Source organism: Anoplophora glabripennis, unplaced genomic scaffold (genome assembly GCF_000390285.2).
Source record: "Anoplophora glabripennis isolate ALB-LARVAE unplaced genomic scaffold, Agla_2.0 scaffold305, whole genome shotgun sequence".
In the NCBI taxonomy this organism is placed as follows: domain Eukaryota; kingdom Metazoa; phylum Arthropoda; class Insecta; order Coleoptera; family Cerambycidae; genus Anoplophora; species Anoplophora glabripennis.
In genome coordinates this window covers 467,471-491,129 of record NW_019416395.1, presented here as the reverse complement: position 1 = coordinate 491,129, position 23,659 = coordinate 467,471, and the positions used below count along the sequence as shown (strand labels likewise).

Below are 23,659 nucleotides of genomic sequence, written 5' to 3'. Positions count from 1 at the left end.
ATTTGTTGGTCAAATAAATTAGTCGTTTTGAGAACGCTGGTAAAAGTGCTGCCTGAAGAATTTACAGTTAGCAAGTAACGTGTGTTAATTGATTCATAACTGTGTTTACGTGATTTAATTAAGTATAACCTAAAATGGAAGGTATATTTTTTCTCGCTGCATAAACTCAAAAAATGATTAATTTAGTTGTATTAGAAGGACCAGTTTTGACGAATAGGTGAAATAATGGAAGATTATGAAGATGAGCCTGATCTGAATGAACAAATTTTTCACAATAATGTCAGGGAACAAATAGTAAGTTGTTTTGCTTTTTGTATTTTTGGTAGTATATTTTTGTTGCGTCAGAATTGTCAGAAAACCAGTAATATAACACCACGTATGTAGTTGCCCGTTTTACGTGCATCTGCTTGATTTTTTTAATTTTTACCAGTATTCAAAGTTTCTAGAGTTTGTTCTAGATATTTTAAAAGTAAACTATTAAAAATATATATTTACTAGGTATTTTTATGTAAAGTTCAGGGTAAAAGGCGAATATTAGATTGACTGTTTTTGTTTTACTCATGATTTATAAACGCTTAAAGAAAGTTATGAATATTTTTAATATACCTACTTGCCTGCGTTCCCAAATAAATTTTTGTACATATTTCAGAGTAGAAAGCAAATTAGGTATATAATCCTTTCATACATACAGGTAAATAAAAGGTGTTTGTGCCAATTATAATAATGCACTGAATATTTACGCTATTATTCTAATTTTGTAATCCACCACTGTTTTTATTAAAGAAAATTCTTGTTATTTATCCAATTTTCAACGGTTATAATTAAAACAGCTTTTCGAGGATCTTCACATCTTATATATTTTTTGTAAAACAACTGTACCTACTGTACATAAACATGTAGGTATTAATATCGAACTTGCAAATAATAACAAATTGTGCAGAGACGTTATTCATATATTTGCTAACAATTTGCCAAATTGTCAAAGATCTGCCAAAAATTGCTACATTTGCCTATTGACTTACTTTACAGATATAAACAAATAGGTATACCTACCTAATTACTAACAATGGTTTCATTAAATAATCAGTTTTTTGATAATCGCGGTAACAAAGTGCAATGTTTTGCTATCTTATTTACCAGAATGTTTTATAAATTTGATACTAGGATTTTGCATCGCAAACAGAAAATTTTAATGATGCTTCTGATTAAAATTGACGCTCTAAAATAGAAGTGAATGCAATTTAAAATGCAATATCATTGAAATTATAATATAATAACGTAGGTATGTCTTTTTCTACCTACTCCTTTCAAATTATTTTTATAAAATTAAAAATTCGCCATTCTACAATACTTTTACAAATTCTCGAATGAAATTTATTGATTACGCTTACCTCTTTATTAATACAGTATAGGGACCAATAAAAAGATTAAATATTTTATGTTCTCTTCATAAAAGTCGATAACGGCCATTTTTAATGGCTGGGCTTTTAATGAAATGAATTCCGTTAGTGACAACGGACTTGCATTATAATTTTTGTCATCTAGGCATTCTGGGTCACATTAAAAAAAATGGGTCTTGCTTGCCATTGACTGCATACTCATTCAATTTAGCAAATGAAACTAACAGGACAACTTCTTGCATTAGGTACCTACATAGATAATGCAAAATACTGTTATTATGTATTATTTATATCGTTGAAGTTTGTTTTCAAGTTACTGTGCGCGTTGTTGACCTCTTTAACAGCAGGAATATATTGCCAAATATATTATTTTTCTTGTATACCTAAAATTTAAAAAAAGAATAGTGGAACAATAAAACGCAAAATAATAATAGGGTCATCTAGCTCTAGACATATTAAATTAAATGTTTGCTTATTCAAAGTCGGTTTTGCAAATGTTTTACCATTCTAATTTGCCCATATTCTTCTGTAATCAATCACCAATTTAATTAGATAGAAAGTAACATGTTAATTGGCCATAATCAGATAAAATCGTTTATACCATCCAATAAATAACGTTTCATTTTAGAAATATTAATCCAGTTTAAGAAAGACAATCATTATATCACATATAAGAAATACTAGTATCCATGATATTTAATCTTATGTTGATAAATATTTATTTTGCTTGATTTGCAGTTGATCCTTTTGTTTTTTACTTAATTCTTCATAGTATGAGTGACATAATCTTCTGGGTATTCATAAAAAATGTGTTTTTTCTAAAAGTTACTAAAAATAAACAATTAGTTCTAAGACTTTCTACAACATATTGGCTGCTAGACATTCCTTAGAGTGTTCTGCTGTTTTTAGTTTGAGATAACCTTCAAATACAGTCTGAGCTAATTTCGATGGGATTTAATTTTTTTTTTTTTTTAGATGATAGATGAGACATGCTGAAACTAACAATAAGATAATTTATCTAAGGTTAACGCGTTGTACTTCCAAATCAAAGAATAATGAAATACATATTAGCGCTTTGAGTATCTCACCTATCCTCTTACAGCAACCCTTTTAATCTTCAAAAAGTATTTATTTTTAATCTGTCAGTGAAAGCCGTTTTGAAGCATATTTTAACACATGAGATGTTATTGTTGATTTATATGCCGTATTTTTAGATACTTCGAAATAATATATATAAAGCATTAACGATTCTTTTGGCATTTGAATGCAATGGGGATGGGGACAACCTTTAATCGCAGATGCGTGCTGGCAAAAAAATTGAATGGGGAGCTTTGAGCCATTCTTGAATGCAGCATCAGTAAAAATAGAAACATATGTATTGAAATGTTCTATCCATTTTCACTATGTACAGCTGGCCCTTTGTATATTTATTTTCCATAGAAATATGTTCCCATAAATATGAAGAAATATTTAGAATATCGAATTTCTTTTTGTTAATACATATTATATTATATGATATTTTTGTTGTTTGTACCCTTCTGTTTGGAAAAACAGTACTGCATTTTTTTATGGGAAGTTTATTCATGCTGGGACCAATTTAAATGTTGTTTTATGAAGTAAAAGTCTAATATGTTGCGCTTGGTGTCCATTTCAGAGACGCAATTTGCTGTAAATTGATCATGAGAATCTTAAATATTCTGTTTACACTCGGTGGCTTCTCTCTATCTATAATTATCCACTACCAGTGACGTGCAACGTCGAAGAGCTAACGATACACATTGTTATGTAGGTAGTACTGAGCACTGGCATACATCACTTTCTCTTTGTTTATAACGGAGGTCGTTTTGATTAAATTGTTATTTGAATTTATGCTATCTGCGTATTTTCACAAAGACGCATCCTTTGATCGGCGTTGTTTGGAATATAATTTATTTTTATTCCTCTGATACGCGTGCTTGTGGATGTCAACGTAAATATAACCTTGCGTCTCAAATGAAAATATAATTGATAAATCGTTTAGGATTCTGACGGAAGCAAATTTTCGTATGGGGATTATTTTACCTGGTTCACAACAATGGCGTTTGTAATTATTCTGTTATAATCCTGTGAAAATTATAGAATATAGAATTATACCTATTGTTACTGTGAATCCACCTAATCTTTATGGATGATCGTGTGAAGGTGTAAAAGCGATGGTGCGACAAACTTTCAGAGCTGGTTCTCCTTTTTGAAATAAAAAAAATCATTTTGTAAGGACTCTTCGAATCTTCACAGATTGTAATCGAAACAAATTCAAGATCATCATTAAAGGAGTAAGTAACAATTTCTGTTCAACATGTTTGCTTCTTTTATGGCAAAATGTTCAGTTTACCAGGAAAAAATCCAAAATCCACGGCAATTGTGTCGTAGCGGATCATATATTATTTTGCTCTAATTTCTCAACAATTAGTGCAAAACTTTGTTATTCTGGTTTGCATATCACTAGCGCTAACATGCGCCTAACTTTGTCATGGTTTTTGGACTGTTAACCATGAAGAGTGGATTTCACGAAAAAAATTCAAATGCCGCAAAATTTTTATTTGGAAGTGGTCTATCTAAATCTGTCGCATACGATTCTCCTTAACGTCAAATATATATTTTTTTCACAACATTTGAAGGGCCATATTGCCCTTTTGATTCGAAAGAGCAGAGATTAACTGCATCAGCAATTGTCATTCTAAGAAAGATTTTGTCTAACAATAAGAAAAAAAGGTAAAATTAAAAACATTAAAATTGAGTAGAATAAAAAAGCCATGTTCTCGGCTACACAGTTGGTGCATACCACGTGTGCATTCGGCAGACTTGTCCTACGAAAAAAACGTAAACAACTATTATTGTGAAACATTTAGTAAATTTCAAGGCATTTGTTTTCCAGGTCTTAAATACTTAAATAAAATAAAATGTATCGATTTCGTAGTACGAAGATAATGAGCTTAAATTTTAGCTCGAATTTTAGTAATTATGAATCTCTTAAAACAGGAACTTGACTCTTAATCAAATTATGAATTTGAAAACTATGTAATTAAAGTACCCAAAGATTCACGTCATCCAAATACCAAAAGGCAAAATTCAGTAATTTTTAAACGCATAAGTACAAAACAAACTACATATGCTCAAAATATTCATCACAATTTTCGATGCACGCACGACACCTTCGAATTAAATTTTCGCGCACTCGCTGGAAAACACCTCAAGAAAAGGAAATAGTGGTACGCAAAAAGCACTCAGACACGGTCCAATTCCAGATACCAACTGAATTGCGTAATGTTGGACAGCTTAGTATCTTGTGTTATCCGCCGCGCCGTTGTCACATTGCTCGATATGAATTTTATCGAATTTTAAATTTATTACAACGCTAATTATTTTTTAGAATTAAGCATAAAGAAGTTCAGAACAGTGATAAACATTGTATTTTATGGTATTCTATGCACGCAGTTATGTCAATATTCCTTAATTAATCGAACTTTTGGACATCAAGTTGGAGATTTTGATAATTTTTTTCTCGGAAATGGTCGAGTTTAGGACCTATGTCATATAAGATTTTTTTGTTTATTTTAATGTATTCTATCGTCTGTTAAAATTAAGGCAGTCAAAATTCTAACACCCTAGTTGTCATGTTGTAATTATTGCCACTAATTAATATTTTTTTTTATTTTTCAAGGAACATTATGAATTTTTGGGACTGTGGATGACATTTTTTTGGTTTGGGTGCATTTTTTCAAGTGTACCAATAATTGCTATTATTTTTAACCAGTCGCATATTATGATATAAAATGTAATTATACTAATTATTCTAATTATTACAGGGCTTTTTAGGGCCCTTATTTGAGCTAAAATATAGGGATTTTTAGTTGGCAGCACCAGTCGTGCAATGTTGGTTGTCTAGCTCGGCGGACACGTGGCTTATAATCATTTATGAAGGCTCTGTACAATTAAAGAAGAGGCGAAAATAGGTAAAACCTTACCGACAACCTTGCTTCCTTTAAAGACGATAAGGTACTACACAGTTGTTTACATAAATAAATTTTTAATTACTTATTTCATTTTTCTTTTTAAATTATTTATTACTTGTGTTTGGAATTTTTGACGTGGGTTCCTTTACTTTTTACGAGATGAAATAAGTTGAACTGTAGTCCCTGATATACATATAAGAAATTTCTACGTGTTAAAAGATAATTAATTACAAAATTTCCACTCATCTTTGTTTAGTTACATATTATGAATAAAATTCGGCAAACCTAGACATATTTTATTCATAATCTAGACGGGATCATATTGCAAAATTGTATCTACGCGATTTTTAACTAATTATCAAATGCGGATGTAAATAAAAGGAAGTTGTCACGGTGATCGAGGAATCACAATGTAACATACAGCCAATGCGTAGGCATGGTAGAAAAGTGTGTTAACACTCCACAGAGCATGAAACGACGACGGCGTATTCGGCACGTAACATTAAAAAAGACTTAAATGTGCAAGGGTCTTTTACATCGGACCGTACTAAAATAGATTTATTTCAAATTTAATATCTATATACATGGTGTGGGCTTAAACCTTAAACCCCCTGGATTATTTCCTATGGGGTCATCTACAGTTTATACTACTCCAGTGGAAATGAAAAAAAATAAATGGAAGATTTAAGAAATCGGATAATTGCTGGGTATAACTCAATAAGAAACGACCCTGGTGTTTTTGAAAGAGTTCGGCAGTCAATGAGGAGAAGATTGGATTCTTGCTTCTCAGCTGGAAGTAGTCATTTTTATCAATTCTTGTAGATGAAGAAGTTTTACATGTAATTTGCGGTAATAAAATGTTGTTATTGTTGAAAATTTTCCTCGCCTTGTATCTTCGCAACAAAGCGGCAAAATCATCAAGAGAACAAAATATTCTTAGAATAGTCCAGGGAATAACACCTTGAATTTTTTCCGCATGTTTGATAAACATCCTGTTTATTCTATTGCGGGCAGGCAGTGCAGATAACTTTAAATCAGGCACAAATTCAATCATTATTATTTTTTAAAGATCCATTTAGACGACAAAGGAATACAGTTACATAATTCTAAGCGACACCTTCGAACGTGTTTATAAACTATTTGTGAAGTACCCGCATTTTTGAAGTACTTATTGTTAGTACGAATTTATCTATTTGTAGCATTTATCTAATCTATTCATAATTCTATCTTCTTCGTACTTTCCCTATAGTAAATACTCGCGTCAATGCAACAGCTTTAAAACAGTTCTGCATTTAGCACAATTAAATGTTGATAACGCAAGGACATGAACTGGCATTATAATAATCACGTTCTAATAGTAAAGCATTTGTTTTATAAGGTTATTCGAGCTTCTATTTCGGGAAAACCCATAAAGTAGCATCGGCATTGTGGTCAGTGAATATCTTGGTTACATGTCAAAAGATTAAAACTATCAAAATAGGTAGTTAAGATATAAATAAACATTGGAAAATTCTCATTATGGTTTAAAATAAGTAGAAAACTCGGGTGAACCTAGTGGAAAATATTTAAATAAAACAATTTAATCTAATCAGATGTACTTGGCAATAATAGGCGCCATAGTCCCAAGTAAGCTTCATTTAAGATAAATGTATGTACATGATACTTGATGATACTAGTATTACTAATGGAAATGGAAACATTGTACTTTGTACCACCATCATCCAAATTTAATTTATTGGAAGGTGACAAAACTGTTGTACAAAGGTTCTTACAGTTAAAAAATATAAATAAGATATGTTATTTGTTCGTAAGATACGACAGCTGTATTTTTTTAAATTGATCTGTAAATGGTTTTATTAACCTTCGAGGAAAGTGTAACCAAAAGGAGAATTATTTGTCACTCGCCAAACAAGAATGTTTATTGCAAGAATTTTTATAGCTATTTTAGTTATGTATATAGGTATGTCAATTACTTTCTAAATCCATTAACTAAGCAGGTATTTTATTTATGTTAAAGAATTTTTACTTGTAGCAGGAATTTTATCAAATAATTAGCTTTTCCTTGTTTAGTTGAGTCAATATTCTTATCACGTAATTTTAAAGGAGTTCCATTATGAAAATATGGTTTTTAGTTTACCTAGCAACTGCAAACTTGTTCTGAAAATGTACTTGGTTTTTTGTACTTCCGGAATTAATTCCTTTTTCGTATATCAAAAGTTTAATTTGGAGATTAACGGTACAATTAACTTGTCATAAATATTTATATAAATGAATGTATATAATTTATTGACTCGACTAAAGTTCTGTCTATTTATAGATTAGGAAGAGATAATGTCGTTGCAAAAAATGAATATATACGTAGGTACTGACGATAATAAGATGGTGCACCATGCATGGCCTTGAACGATGTCTAAATTTTATTTTTTTTTTTTCGAATTGAAAGAATTCATAATTTGTTTTTTTTTAATTTAATTGCTATTACTAATATTTCACTAGGAAATTGTTTCTGTGGCGTGAAATTGAAAACGTTTCAATATCAATCGACTATAAACAATATCTTACTACAATCAAAACATTACATATTTAGATAAATTGAACAAAACCGCGCAGCGTATCTATTCTGTTTACCATTAAATTCCATTTGTAAATACTCATTTAAAATATATTTACATACATATGTACAAAAACCATTATTTTTAACCTTGTATGTAATAATTTAAAACAAAACGTTTATTTGAGTTCCACATATATTTCGGCAATGTGTCTCATAAGATCTATTTTTGTTCTCACAATAATGGACCAAATTTTTATAATTCCATTGCTTCTACGTTTCAAATGATACCGCCTGTATGAAATCATTAGTATACATATAGTTACAAAATATCTATTTCATTTTTATTCTTTTTGTACACAAAAATCATTTACCGAAATTTAATTTTATGAAGACAATGGAGTCTTCACTTTAGTTTTCCAAACTTTTATATGTATGATGTACCTACTTTTTTTTAAGTTGATTTTTTATGCATGTAAAAGTAACCATATTTATTTTTAATTACAGTATCCTTAACCTTTTATGCTGATAGAGATTTGCAGCCAATAGAAATCGCGCGTGTGTACCAATATTAAACGTGATTAAACATGAAGGTCGCGTTTGTTCAATTTTTGACGTGATATGCGATATGTTCGTGATAAATGTAGAAATTCCTAATCCCTCTGTCAATATTTTTCGCAGCATTTCTTCGAAACTACGGAAAAAAAGGGAGATTAGTTTTAATGTGTGCGATTTATTCTAACTTCTTTTAAGGAAATATCCATGACCCCATTGGATGCAGTTTTATTCACATAATTGAGCATAATGCATCTTAAATGAAACACTGCGTTTTTGTAAATTCACACACTGACTAATAAATTTATTAAAATGAAATTATCCAAAAACTATATCATTCAAATGTATGCGATTTTATAAGATATATAAGTTAGCAAGCCAACTTTAAAATGTTGTAATTTGATTGTGGGAATTTATCGTGAAAACTACTTTTTTCCGCACTCATTAAAAAAATATAGATGAGGCTCGCTAACTTTATATAAAGTTAACGGCTTCAGATGCGTGCACGCATCGTACGTGTGATAAAAGTAATTGTTTTAAATTTTAATACTTAACTCTTACCGAAGTATTACTCTAATAATAATAACACTCAGTATTACTCAAATGTTACTCAAGCTTGCACACCAAATTACTCCTGCGATTTCACCCTCGATTTCGACTGTATCAGAATTTGCCGTAAACTAATGGTGAAAAAATTTTTTTTCCACCCTTTTAAGTAATAAAAATAAGAGTGGCTTAGGAAGTTTATTTATATAGGTAGAGATAGCAGGTCACCCCATTTAAAAATAACCATTTTGCAATTTACCGTAGCTTTACTAACGAAAATCAGTGTTTTCCTGCGTTTATAGTTAAAAAAAGGAGGCGCTAACTTGGTTCTTAAATAAACTCGAATAATAAAGGAGGTGATTCCTTAGATTATTTTAAAAACCAGATTAGGTACTATACGTTTTTGTGAAATATTACATCTACGCAAACATCTCAAAAAATATTTGACGTTATTAAAATTATATCGAACACCGAGGTAAAGGCTCGGGTAAAGGTATACATTCTCTTAATTTATAAAAAATGATACCAAACTGGGCAGAGATACTGGAAGATACAACAAGACAACCCCTAATTTTCGACAGAACTGAATATTGAAAATTCATTCAGCCCTTTTAATTCTTGATTTTATCTCAAAGAATGAAGATTGTTCATTTTTTTAAAATAACAAGCCATTTTCAAATTATTATTTTTATTTAAAATAATTTTACTATACAGGGAAATAAATCTAAAAGTGCCTAGGTGCGCAATTTTCAAGTAAAACTGATTTTCATGCTACACAATGTCGTCCCATCTTATTTTTTAGAAGTAAATGCTAAATAAAAAATGTAATTATCAACTAGAGGTATCATATAATTACATCAAATTTTGTAGTGTTCTTAAAAAGCATGAAGATTTTTTTTTAATAGAACTACGTGAAAGTATTTTTTCAAGATTACACTTATATAACATTTGATGGGTCTGCTGCTAACAGGAAAAAGTACATTACACTTATGGCATGTTCTAATAGGAGGGATATGTTCTTTATTGTTAATTTTTTTAATTGTACCTTGTATGGATATGAAACAAAAAACATTTTTAGCAGTAAAATGTCTGAGGATTCTAAAAATAGTTTTTTTTTGTTTTAGCCAGTATGTAAGTTTCTGAGATATGAAAAACTAATTTAAATTTTTTTAACTTAAACAGTCACTACTCGTATATGTTGGAAATAACCCATCAGTCTACAAACTTTTATATGAATTATTCCCATCAGTTTTCATTTTAGGAATCTAGTGGTTTTGGATTAATTTTCGATGTGATGGTTTGCAAACTTTATATGAAGTTAACCCTATTAAAAAATATCTATCAACGCGGCAAACAATTCTTATCACCATTCGTTTAAGACAAATTCTCATGAAATCAGTAGTTCAAAAAGTAAAAATTGTTATCGCAGCAAATTTACAGCAAATCTGGACATAATCAAATTTACAAAATTTGAAAGTTGGCTTGCTTATTTGATATATCTTTATCATACTCATAAATGTATTTCACTTGTTCCAGATTTTTCTGCTGCTTTTTCTCCTCCTCTACCTGTTCAGCTTTGCTCTGTTGGGCCGTTTCAAACGTAGAGGGAGAGAAGACTATTACAGCACAGACGAAGATGAGGTGACTGTCTACAGGATCAGCACCTGGCTGTGCACGTTTTCCCTGGCGGTTTCCGTAGGAGCGATTCTTCTGCTGCCCATCTCCATAGTCTCCAACGAGGTCTTGGTGAACTATCCGAATAGCTATTATATTAAATGGCTCAATTCTTCACTTATACAAGGTGGGTGTCTTAGGATTATATCGTTTACATATTTATGTGCATTTCATGATCGATATTTTCACAATCACATTGTGTCGGAGTGGATGATGCAATAGTTATCTATATAAGCACGCAATCGATTCACAAACTTTATTTATGATAATGCTCGGTAAATAATAAGGTGTTGGGAAAAACATATTGTTTAAATTTTGTAACAAAGACTTATAAAATTCTGCATTGTGGTATAAAACTTGTATGAGATATGTACAATCAAGGATGTGTCGCTTGGGAAAAATTTGTATTGATTGATTTTTGAAAATTTTTACTTGCCAGTCTTCATTCGTCATTCTGCTTCAAATATATCGCCAAATACATAAACAGAAGCAGCCACGGTGGTTAGAGTCCCCAAAATTTGGAAAAACTTGTATATTTAAATGCTGTACTCGCTTCGAAATTTTCAGTGCCCTGCTAAAATGTTTACACTTTTCCTTTAAACAAAATAAGTTTAACTTAATTATTACTGTTATTGTTCAAATGAGTTTTTGTAGCTAAATACTTATTTAGATTTTTTTTACGTTTGTCCCGAGTACTGCTAAATAAAAAGCATTCAAAATTACGTATGTCAAATTTAGGAATATTCTATATTCTATAAGATTATGGATCAATTTACGTAAAAACGCTAGAGGAAAAGTTGTCACCCATCTTCTAAGCTAATAAAAGAAAAACCAAGAGAAAATCTTTATTGCAATTCTTGTTATGGAGTTCCAGGTATACATTTATCATTTTTTGCTCAATCTAAATATGATACTATAATTTGAAAGAAAATTGTTGATATTTTCATTATTTTGCACAAAAAATATGTCAAATANTATTTTACCAGGGTCTTATGCAATACAATAAGCTACCAGAATATATAAAAAATTGTAATGGGCCAGTTAATCATTTCAATAAGCTAATTGTTAGTTACATTAGGTCACTACCAGGGTAAACTTTTATATATTTCTATTTTAAGGATTTTTGTTGCTTGAGTTTATGTAATCGTTTGTATGTATAGCATTTGCTAAATAAATGTGTATCTATCTAGAATAATCTTTTTTTTATATCTGGGAACGCTGTTGTGCGAGAATCACTAAATTTGGTACACAGGGGTTTTATGACATGTGGAATCTGATAGTACTACGCTTTTTGGCGGGGATCCCCATTAAGACAATTTTTCGTGGACCCCTTGTCTTTGGAGCCAAAAAAATTTGGTCGCATATTTAAAGGACCCCGCACATTTTATATGGAAAACGGTCTTCCAGTGAAATTTGCTAAAAATTTGGGAAATTGTTTGTTTTGTACCCCTGATCAAAAGTGTCAATGGGGTCGAAGCTCAAAATGCCCATCTTTAGGCTCTACGGCAATTTTTAGTGGCCAAAAACGGCAAAAATTTCCCAAATTTTTAGCAAATTTCACCGAAAGACCGTTTTCCATATAAAATGTGCGGGGTCCTTTCTTAAAAATTATTAGTCCGCTAGAAAGTTATTAAATTTAGAAACTTGTTTGTCGCTTGATATTTTTTTCGTAAAATGCAATGTTTTCGAGAAAAATGTCAAAATGTGATCGAATGCATATCGTGATTCGCCATTTTCCTCAAAAACATTGCATTTTACGAAAAAAATATTGAGAGACAAAAAAGTTTGTAAATTCAATGGCTTTGTAGCTAACTAATAATTTTTAAGAAATTCAAATTTGCGACCAAATTTTTTTGGTTCTAAAGGCACGGGGGCCCACGAAAAAGTGTTATATGGGGGTTCCCCGGTAAAATGGGTAGCACTATCAAATTCCACATGTCATAAAACCCCTGTGTACCAAATTTAGTGATTCTCGTACAACACGGTTCTGAGATATAAAACAGACTATTCTTAGGGGCAGAATTCAGAGGGCTCTAACTCTGAAAGAAGGGGTCAGTTGGCAAAAAGAAAAAATACAGGTCCCCTAAATTTGTCTTAAGAATCTATGACCAAATTTTGTTGCATTAATTTCGGGACACCCTGTATAACAGAATTATTTTGTTTTGTAGGCCTTTGGAACTATGTGTTCATATTCTCCAACCTCTCCCTATTCATCTTGCTTCCCTTCGCCTACCTGTTCACGGAATCGGAAGGTTTTTTCGGCCATCGAAAAGGACTGATGGCGAGAGTTTACGAAACCTTCATCGTGCTGGCCCTTTTGGGAATGGTCGTCCTAGGAATGACCTACGTCATATCGGCCCTAATAGATAAAGATAACTCTAGCATCCAGACAATACTGAGTAAGTCAAATATAGTTTCGTTCTAGTACAGATGTTAATTTTTCATTTGTTCCAGATTTGACAAGCTATTACTTGCCTTTTCTGTATTCGTGTATATCTTTCCTCGGAGTACTGATACTATTAGGTAAGTTTATTCCATTGAATGGATGCGGATTTTAACAGGAACTACTTTCTTTTAGTATGTACGCCACTGGGATTTGTGCGTCTGTTCGACGTCGTCGGCCAGTTCTTGATAAAGCCCCAGTTCCTCCGCGACATCAACGAGGAATACTTCGCTTGCGCCATGGAAGAGGAGAGCCTACGTAGAAGACTGAAACACGCCCAGAACACTGGGAAATCTTACGTTAGTCCCGCGCCAATGTCGATTGGTTTAAGCGGTCCCTTCATTGAGGAAGAGTACAAACTGCCGGAAAACCTGTTGAGGTTAAGGAACGGAGAGCTGCAGTCCGGGCTAGGAGCCAGGCTCATCGCGGTAGAAGAAAGGAGGAAAACGTTAGGTATGATGATTTAAGTGTAGTATGCGAGGGAAAGTATGAGAGCTGCTTGCATAAATGGAATCCTATTTTTTTACACATTGCTTCACTGTACGCCTTCTTTCTACTTTCTTGATCATTGCCTCAGAAGTTTAGTCTGCAGAAACAAAATTCAAGATTTAGCTAACTTAAAGTGATTAAATTTGTTAATACTGTCCAACCAATTAATACTGTAATTTGGTCCAACCAAATTGGACCAAGTGTGGCTCATTTAACAAGTTACAATTAAAATTTTCAATAACTAAATACTTTGAAAATGCTTTTCATAATTACAGCCACTACCTTGCATGAAAGTTGTAATGTGCCCTTCATGTCGCATAATGTTCCAATAATACCTCTAGATCTAGACAAGTGGAGAAGACGTGTTATTATTTTCATATTTTAATAATTCCAATAAGTGTTATTAAAAATGAAATAGTAGTGCCATGGAATTATGCAGTTCTTTAACAAAAATGTGTCAAAAGTGTTTATTGTGCATTAAAAATTGGTGAGAGTAAAAAGCGAGATACATAGAAGATGGAAAATTGCAATGGATAGTGACGCTAAATGTGCAGATTTTATTTTAAAAGCACTCACTTCCAATATTACTGAAAATTCAAACTGCAATTGCAAAAGATGAAGATGTGCCTAGATTGTCTGAGAAAGTGTTACTAACATAAAATGAATTTTCATACTTAAAACAAAAAAGTATGATAATGTAAAAGAACGAAATTTTTCTCAACGAAACATGAATTAATGAAGGACGTATGATCTCCAATGGCTGGTGTCATTTAAATATCAACAGTAGACTAGAAACATTTATAGAAGGATTTTCTATGGGATTAAAAGCTCTGAAAAAGGGCGGTGATTAATAACTACACATGTCAGAAGTGAACGCAGAATTTTGAAGGCAGGTTTATATGTATCCGAGGAGTTGTGACAAGCAGAAGATTACGACGAGAATATAGACATTGAGATATTTGAAAAATGGTTTGCATCTATTTTGCCATACATTGAACCTTGTGATTGCCGTGGATAATGTGCCTTACCATAGTCAACGAATAGAAAAATTGCCAACATCTGATAGAGAAAAGAAGAAATCTTGGAATAGTTAATTGAATGGATTAAGACACAGTGATAAAAGTACAATTAGCAGTTGCACAAAAAGATGGAAGACATGAAATATGTTGTGGATGAAATGGCTAAAGCTCGCGGTGCTACACTTTTTCTATCACCGTCATATCACTGCGAGCTGAACCGTATTGAACTAATCTGGGTGAATATAGAAACTTATGTGGCACGAAATAACACAACTTTCAAATTATATGTATAGGTGGGACTCCGATACAAGAGTTAAAGCTGTAATAGAACCACTTATCATCATACCTTTGACAGTGGTAGTGACAACAGCAATTAGCGATTTCTAGTGTCTTAACGGTAGTGCATCTCATTTTTAAGGGATGTTTGTAGTTTTAGTGGATTAACTTGTTTTACTGATTCTGTGTCAACTTACTGTTACAAGTGTCTACCTACTTCATACCAAAATCCACGTATTTTCAAGTTTTATTACAAGCTTTTATTTAACTTGTTTTGTTAGTACCTATGGGTCAAATCTTGTAACTGAATTTTAAAACAGTTCCAACTGATCGAGCTGAAATTTTGCATATAGTTTGGATGACAATGCATGGTGGCACTAAAAGATTGTTTTTTAAAAAAATTTATACATGCACTTGAACTTATATTTACCAATTTTTGGAACCCCCTAAAATGATACGCCTATGGAATATTCTCTGCACAGTCTATTTTTTGTTAATACTGATTTTTTGGGAGTGTCAGCATCATTTTTATAAATACATAAAATAATGTAAATCAATTTAAAAGTAACTTGAAAGGAAATTTCCAAGTAGTTTGTAATTTGAATGAATTTGTGTGGGTCTATGATGTGTGCAAATTTAAAATAACTGACATTCTGGTGACCGAGTTATGGTTTTATTCTTTACGCAAGTATTTTTCACTATCTGTAATAGTTGAGAAATCATTCAATTTTCTTTAGAACTTAAAATATTAATCAATTTCAGATAAGCAGCGGCAGACTTCTTCGTTGAGGAGAAACGTGGTGTACCCCGTAGCCATGCTGCTTCTTCTCGGACTGACAGTGATCGCCGTGTTATTAGTAGTACAAAACACACTGTCGTTGTTGATAGGCATTAAAGCACTACCTAGTAGCTCAAAGGTAAAAATCTGTCTAAAAGCGATGCCATGATTCTCTAACATACCTTTTCTTCCAGCAATTCACTTTGGGGGTGAGTTCGCTATCAAAGTTAGGGCCTTTTGGCGCCGCACTAGAAATAGTGCTGATAGTTTACCTGATATTAACCTCGTCAATTGGTCTCTACACCGCTCCTTGCATGAGGAGGGTGAGGCCGAAGCCTAAGAGCACACCGTTTTGCCTTGTCATTGGAAACTGCGCCTTGTTGCTGATAATCAGTTCCGCCTTGCCTTTGTTATCGAAAATTCTAGGTGAGTACTAATAATAATAATACTTACTTAATGGTACAACCGATTAATAATTTACAGGGTGTATATAAAATTTGAACCAAAAAATTTACTAATATTTCCAGATTTTTCAAATGTAAAAAATTTTCTTAAGTTCAGAAACTGCAATCAATATTCAATTTTCAGTTGTTACTATTTCTCAAATTATTTTTTAGTAAATGTACTATTATTTTGAAAATTCAAGTTACAGTCAAAAATTGTAACAACTGAAATAAATTCTAATAATTTTTGCTTGTCACAGACACACAAAAAAAAGTTGTCTGTACTTTTCATGCAAGAAATGTTATTCCTAGTATTTTTGCCTTCTGATCATGAATCCGGTGTCAGAATTGAGCTGACACATCACAGGAATTTTCTAACCTCAAAAAACAGGTCAAAAATAGCAAATATTCACGAAAAAGTGCTAGGAAAAATACAAACAATTTTTTTTTCTATATTCAAATGTTCATTTATATGATTAAGATCCCTCTGAATGTGAATCCGCTATCAGAATTGATGTGTCAGATGATGGTTCTTTTACTAATCTCAAAAAAACGGGTCAATTAAGATCAGATATCACAAATTTTCAAAAAATAACAGATTCGCGCCAAATTTGGTATACGCAGGTTTTCGGGATTCGCTCATCACGAATTCGAGGTCATTTTTGCAAAATTCAAGATAGCGGATCCCAGGTGACCGACCAAATTTTCAAAAAATAACAATCGCGCCAAATTTGGTATACGGGTGTTTTCGGGGTCACTGATCACGAATCCGAGATCAGATTTACAAAATTTGTTTTTAAAAATTTAATCAATTACTATGGATCTTATTACCCGAGATTAGGCAGAAAACCCGTGAATTACAGAAAAAAACAAGATATAGCCGAAAAAAAGATGGTTAAAACATAATTGGGTACTCAGATTATAAAGTAAACAAAAACATTACAAAATGAATTTTGCAATTCTAACCTCGAATTTGTGGTGTTATTTTTTGAAAATTTGGTCGGCCATCTTGGATCCGCCAACTTGAATTTTGCAAAATTGACTTCGAATTCGTGATTAGTGACCCCGAAAACCCCCGTATAATAGCAAATTTTGCGCAAATTTGTTATTTTTGAAAATTTAGTCGGCCATCCGCCATTTTGGATTTTACAAAATAGACCTCGGATCTGTGATCAGCGACCCCGAAAACCCCTGTATACTAAATTTGTCCGAGTTATTTTTTGAAAATTTGATCGGCCATCTTGAATTTTGCAAATCGAATCCGTGATCACTGACTCCGAAAACCCCCATATACCAAATTTGGCACGAATGTTATTTTTTGAAAATTTGTTCGGCCAACTTTGATCCGCCATCTTGAATTTGACACAATTGACCTCGGACCATAATTGACCCTTTTTTTTGAGGTTAGAAAAAGAACCATCACGTGACTCATCAATTCTGACCGCGGATTTACATTCGGCGGGGCCTTAACCATATAAATGAACATTTAAATATAGAATTTTTTTTGTATTTTTCCTAGTACTTTTACTATTTTTGACCTGTTTTTTGAGGTTAGGAAATTCCTGTGACCTGATAGCTCAATTCTGACACCACATTTATCAGGAAGCAAAAATACTACAGATAACATATGTCGCATAAAAAGTACAGATAATTTTTTTTGTGTGTGGCTGTGATATCAAATACGCACAACCTAAATGTTCTGGGTATATGAAAAATTATTATATCTTCTTAGGTATCACCAACTTTGACTTGCTCGGTGACTTTGGGAGCATCGAGTGGCTGGGGAACTTCAAAATAGTCCTCCTATACAACCTGTCGTTCGCAGCAGCTTCAACGCTATGTGTAGTCAATAAGTTTACGGCCAAAGTACGCCGAGAACTGTACGCCCGGTTAGTTGAAAATTACATGTTTTTAACCAGCTGCGTATCGTTTCTGAACTAATATTTTCAGCTTAAAAACTAATGATACATTATCATTCTTTTCGAGCTAATAAGACTGATATTTATTGAACTGTTAAAGCTTGTCGAGTACTTTAATTCGTTAGGTACAAACGTATAACGAGTTTACGAGCGATTTTTATCATTAAAACAAGAGTTTATTTTTCTATTTTTTTTAGTTTTCGTTTTCATTGTCATGTTTTTTGTCCTGAATACAGCTTTCATTTTTTCATTTAGTATCCATTATATTTGAATTAAAAAAACCATCTGAACTGAAAAAAAATATATATATATATATATAAAATTATTTTGAAAAAAAAAATGTTTTCTCTCTTCCACTCTTTTTATGATCCTAACCAGTGACAGAACTGATAATATTGTTATGGAAAAGCTCGGTTAGCTTAGTAAAAACAATTACTTTTTTTTAACTCAGCAACGAAGAAAAATTGCTACTTCTGTTAAATAAAACATAGCTCAATTCATCTCACATTTCTCATCGCTTTCAACAGGCATGTTAAACCGCATTTTCCAGTAACGATCATCCACCGTTCATCCGTGACTTACAGTTTGTTGGTGTTGTTGCTTTTTCCGTTAGCGAGTTATTACTTATGTATAATTTACTTGGACAGAATACTGGTTTTGCTGGAATTAAATGACCCCCCCATTTCCATCTCGAGTACACCAAGGCCATCGTTGGCTAAATGTGAGTAGTACACTTTTCCTCGATCAACATACAATTTCAAATGCAGCTTTAGTGGTAATAATTTTATATATGTTGTGATAATGTCTGTTTAAATTTGTGGAATTATTTTCGATTTGTTGAATATAACTTTAAGTCGCACCAATATTGGATATGTGAGTAAAAAATTTAAAATTGTTCTGTGGATATGATAAATTTTTTTACTTGAATTATTATTTAGTAAAATATGTAGGTATATGATGGCTAAATTAATGTCTAAACGTTCTGTGATTTTAACGGCATTTAAGCATTATTGAAAAATCGCTAATATTGGTGCCAACTGGTTTAATTTCCGATTGTTCTGCTTCTTACAAGCTCTTATTGAAGTTATTTTTCTTAATAATGATGATCACATGAATATAGTCGAAAAATGTGCTATAAAACTTTATCGACAGTTTTTATAGTACATACATTTAACCATTTTTTTTATGTTTAACATGTTAAAGTAATTATTGCTGTTACAGTCTGTTTATAACTGATTTGCTCAACATCATATATTCTCTAGTCTTAGTCACTGCAAATTTAAGCTAGTGTTATTTTAATCAATGATATCATCATTTAATTTTATTTGTATCCAATGTGAATAAAAATGTGTTACCCATACTCTTTTTTTTTTTCACCCCACTTCTGATTTGAATAAACAAAATATTATTTTTATTTGATTTAATGTGTTTATAGTCCCCAAGTTTTTAAAAGGTAAGTATGCAAAAATAATAATTTTCATGCTTCAATACAGGGATGTCCTACAATATTCATATAAATGTTGCTACACAAAATACTTTACTAAAAATTGTGCTACTATTTCATTGATAACATTTGAGATTTTTAAGACTAATCACCCTATGCGTACGACTGCCCCAAGCATAGAACCTTATGAATCTGATAAAATATACAGGGTGTTTCGATATTCCATGTACATGGAGCAACAAGTTTCCTGCTATTCTTGAAGATTTAAAGTTACACGAAGACAAATTTTTTAAATATTTTCGAATGATTGTGGTCATATTCCACGATTTATTTTTTTCCTTTGTAGTCTTTTTTTCAAAGTCCGGAACGAATTTTAAACACATTTCCTCAGGCTTGGGTTTTTTCTGATCTGTTGGAGTATACGTCAGACGGCATATCCCAAATAGCTGGACAATTTTCAATTTCGGATACAAACACATCTACGTCTATATTGTCCGCCATTCCTGTGCTCATAATTTCAGAAAACGTACCAGGTGGTGATAGACTGTGGACTCTGTGGATTGTGTTTGTGATGAAAGACGAGTGGCTGTCGTCGGCTACAAGATGCGATATACGGCTGCTGCTGTAGCATGTGGCTCAATCGAGTCGAGCCTCTGCCAATGGTGTATTTGTGCTGAGCGCATTTAAACTTCGTACAAAATACAGTCCGCAGAGTGTAGCAGCCACCAGTGGCGACCACACATGGCTGTGTTTGCGATCGGCCTAACTTGCTTAGTTAACCCACTAGAAGGCATTAAAGTTGACAAAAAAATATATATTTTTTTTAAGTAAATTTTGGGATTCGGACTGAATCCAATCATATAAACTAGACTCCCTACTCATTCATTTTTGGAAAACAGTATATACAAAAAGATATCCAGAAAATATTAAGACCATTAGGACCACCCTGTACAAATAGGAAGGCTTTTGTTATTAATAGCTGTTTTACATTGACAATTTATTGATCAATTAATTCATGAAGTCACTTCATTAAGAAATTGGACAAATAGTGAAATGCACCAAATCTGCTGTCAAATAATTTCATGAATTTATTCATCAAGTTCTTGACGAATTGGAGCGTTCTAATTTTCATCAACTTCTTCATGAACTTCGGATGTACCAACCCAACAGATTTCCACAGATCAGTAATGAGGTTATGTTATTGGAATATGTAAAATAATTGTGTGGCATCATACTAGTTTTGTATTGTTTTTACCGATTTGTTACTTACAAGCACTAATATTTATATAATATGTGTCAAAACGGTACCACTGTTGTATCACTACAATTATGAGTGGAAAGGTGACATTTTTGAAATTTATTTGCTTCTTTGATTCGTTGGTAGAACTGATTCATGCGTCAAAAAACTTGACAAAGTCTGTAGCAGTGTAAAAACCACACTTTACCAATAAATTCGTGAATTAATTCATGAATATCTTCGTCAATTTATTCATCAATAAATTGTCAATGTAAAACAGCTATAAGGTATCATAAATTATAAAATAAAACAAAAATTGTATTGACTTTGTTTTTAAAAATTATCACTCCCAAAAAAATAAACATTATGAAGAACCAAAAAAGTTAAACTTACACAAATGCCATTTTAGAAGTAATTTTGACAAATTAATAATTTTATTATTAATATAAGAATAAACCGTTAAAATGTATTCTCACTGAAATATTTTTTATATTAATTGCTAACATTCGAGAAATAAAACACAAACTGGAAAATATTCATGTGTAAATTGTTCTGATCAGAATAATAGCCAGCAATTATCAAATTTTTATATAATTACCTTTACTCTATCATTATGGTAAAGCCGTATAAAGTCCATAAATATCTCGAACACAATAATAGCGCTAATTGCATTTTTACAAATGAGGTATATTCAGTTCAACCTAATATATGAAAAATGTAATCATAGGTACTACTAAACTTCTCCAAAATTGGCGTGACCAGTGGTTTGTGCATGTTGCTGCGCTGCAACTTGTCCTTTCAACAAAATATTGCAGATCATACACTTCAATGAAAATTTGTCAACGTCCGTAAATTGTCTGCTCGACTTTGCTTCTTGTGCTAATTGTTCTGCTTCTCGCAAAACTCTATCATCTTCACTGGAAAATATTGTTTGTATTTTCCCTCCCTAAAATGATTGATCATCATCACATATAACCCAAAAATCAAAAAATTTCACTTACATCTAAAGATTCCATATACAGGGGATCATAATGTATGCCGTCAAACATCAGAAATACCCTATGAGGATAACTCTGGTCCTCTCCAAATCTATTGATTATAGCATTTATTGTGTCAACAACTGCAATTTCCATTCCATAATAATTAGAGAGTATGGCTAATTCTATGGCTCCACCCCACGACTTATCATCCTGAATCCATGCACAATATTCGTCAATAGGTTTGCCTAGTATTGCCTCATCGTATTGATCCTTCGCTGCTCTAATCGTTTCTGCCACTAATTGTCTCATATAAGGAGCTACATTTCCTGATTCATCAACTTTGCCATTAAGTACAAAATGAACACTAGTAAACAAACATGAATTATCTGCAGGCACTACATTTTTCATTAATATTCCTGGGCAATCGAAAGGATCTTCAACGTGTTTCCTTGTTTTGTTTTCTTGAATTTGTTCAACATCTACTTCTTTAGGTACAGGAACAGGTGCAGATCTCTCTTCTAGTATAAGAGTATCACCAGAAGTTATACCACTACTTGCTAAATTTAAATTGTCTTGTGTGATATCTAAAATTTTTGGAGGAAACCCTGAGAGAATGTGAAGGCGATTTATTGGTATGTTAGACAAACTAGACAACACTTGTTTCAGTTCTTTTATAGTGCTTTCTTTCGTTAAGCTGTTGACCACTTGTTGGCCACTTTTTGTTTTTATCCTCAAAGCGAAACCAGCCATTGTTCTATTATATAAATAACTACAGTTGTGTTATGTCTATCCGTGCCCTTATATTTTTTACTTTGTAATTATTTTAATTTTATTCTTAAAATTTTGCAATTTGACAGAAACGTCAATCGTCACTATATTTTATTGAATAGAATTTCATTCATATCAATATTGAATTAACTAGTTTATACAAGATATACTCATCTCTGCACCGCACAGTATAAAAAATTCATAAAATTTTATTCGATTTTACGTTACATAAAATATTAAATATTTACTACTCACTACTTCACCTGGTAACATTTACTTTATAATTGTTGGGCGTTGGTGCTACTGCTGCTGGCACTGGTTATTAAAACTAATCGCAAAATATAAAAAAGAAACTGGTAGATAAAATTTTATATTTTATGTTTTTTTGATAACAATATTTTATATATTTTATATATTCTATGGTTCAGTGAAGAGATTTGAACTATAACACAGATTACCCGACTAGCCCTAAGCCGCGCCATTATTCTATGGCTAGAAATTGGCCTCAATGATTTGGGATCGAGGGGGATTATCCCTCTTTATCCTGCCTCATCTCGTGTAGGCCTNATATCTAAAATTTTTGGAGGAAACCCTGAGAGAATGTGAAGGCGATTTATTGGTATGTTAGACAAACTAGACAACACTTGTTTCAGTTCTTTTATAGTGCTTTCTTTCGTTAAGCTGTTGACCACTTGTTGGCCACTTTTTGTTTTTATCCTCAAAGCGAAACCAGCCATTGTTCTATTATATAAATAACTACAGTTGTGTTATGTCTATCCGTGCACTTATATTTTTTACTTTGTAATTATTTTAATTTTATTCTTAAAATTTTGCAATTTGACAGAAACGTCAATCGTCTCTATATTTTATTGAATAGAATTTCATTCATATCAATATTGAATTAACTAGTTTATACAAGATATACTCATCTCTGCACCGCACAGTATAAAAAATTCATAAAATTTTATTCGATTTTACGTTACATAAAATATTAAATATTTACTACTCACTACTTCACCTGGTAACATTTACTTTATAATTGTTGGGCGTTGGTGCTACTGCTGCTGGCACTGGTTATTAAAACTAATCGCAAAATATAAAAAAGAAACTGGTAGATAAAATTTTATATTTTATGTTTTTTTGAT

At 31.9% G+C, this 23,659-nt stretch overlaps 2 protein-coding genes across 4 annotated transcripts; one reads left to right on the top strand and one right to left on the bottom strand.

The window, feature by feature from the left end:
- Positions 1-2: 2 nt before the first annotated feature.
- On the top strand, positions 3-19,443 carry LOC108909203 (protein Lilipod). Of its 2 annotated transcripts, none has more exons than XM_018713460.2 (10): positions 3-141; positions 196-294; positions 10,581-10,845; positions 12,887-13,117; positions 13,173-13,241; positions 13,297-13,614; positions 15,708-15,862; positions 15,918-16,149; positions 17,899-18,055; positions 18,733-19,443. In XM_018713460.2, the coding sequence occupies exons 2-10, from the start codon at positions 226-228 to the stop codon at positions 18,812-18,814; spliced, it is 1,578 nt and encodes a 525-aa protein (XP_018568976.1). In that variant the 5' UTR covers positions 3-141; positions 196-225; the 3' UTR covers positions 18,815-19,443. The 2 variants fall into 2 exon arrangements, with proteins under 2 accessions (XP_018568976.1, XP_018568974.1); XM_018713458.2 differs by having other exon boundaries at positions 187-294.
- Positions 19,444-21,292: 1,849 nt separating this feature from the next.
- On the bottom strand, positions 21,293-23,550 carry LOC108909196 (ubiquitin thioesterase OTU1). Of its 2 annotated transcripts, XM_023454416.1 has the most exons (3): positions 23,086-23,550; positions 21,768-22,330; positions 21,293-21,712 (listed from the first exon to the last, which is right to left on the bottom strand). In XM_023454416.1, the coding sequence occupies exons 1-3, from the start codon at positions 23,249-23,251 to the stop codon at positions 21,500-21,502; spliced, it is 942 nt and encodes a 313-aa protein (XP_023310184.1). In that variant the 5' UTR covers positions 23,252-23,550; the 3' UTR covers positions 21,293-21,499. The 2 variants fall into 2 exon arrangements, with proteins under 2 accessions (XP_023310184.1, XP_018568960.1); XM_018713444.2 differs by lacking the exon at positions 23,086-23,550 and having other exon boundaries at positions 21,768-22,562.
- Positions 23,551-23,659: the final 109 nt, after the last annotated feature.

Bases quoted from the DNA above. Each gene is read 5' to 3' on its own strand.
- LOC108909203 (XM_018713460.2), top strand. From the start codon at position 226: ATGGAAGATTATGAAGATGAGCCTGATCTGAATGAACAAATTTTTCAC. The intron at 10,846-12,886 runs GTGGGTGTCTTA...TTTGTTTTGTAG, and splicing joins CAATTCTTCACTTATACAAG to GCCTTTGGAACTATGTGTTC. The intron at 13,118-13,172 runs GTAAGTCAAATA...CATTTGTTCCAG, and splicing joins TAGCATCCAGACAATACTGA to ATTTGACAAGCTATTACTTG.
- LOC108909196 (XM_023454416.1), bottom strand. From the start codon at position 23,251: ATGGCTGGTTTCGCTTTGAGGATAAAAACAAAAAGTGGCCAACAAGTG. The intron at 21,713-21,767 runs GTAAGTGAAATT...CAATCATTTTAG, and splicing joins TGTATATGGAATCTTTAGAT to GGAGGGAAAATACAAACAAT.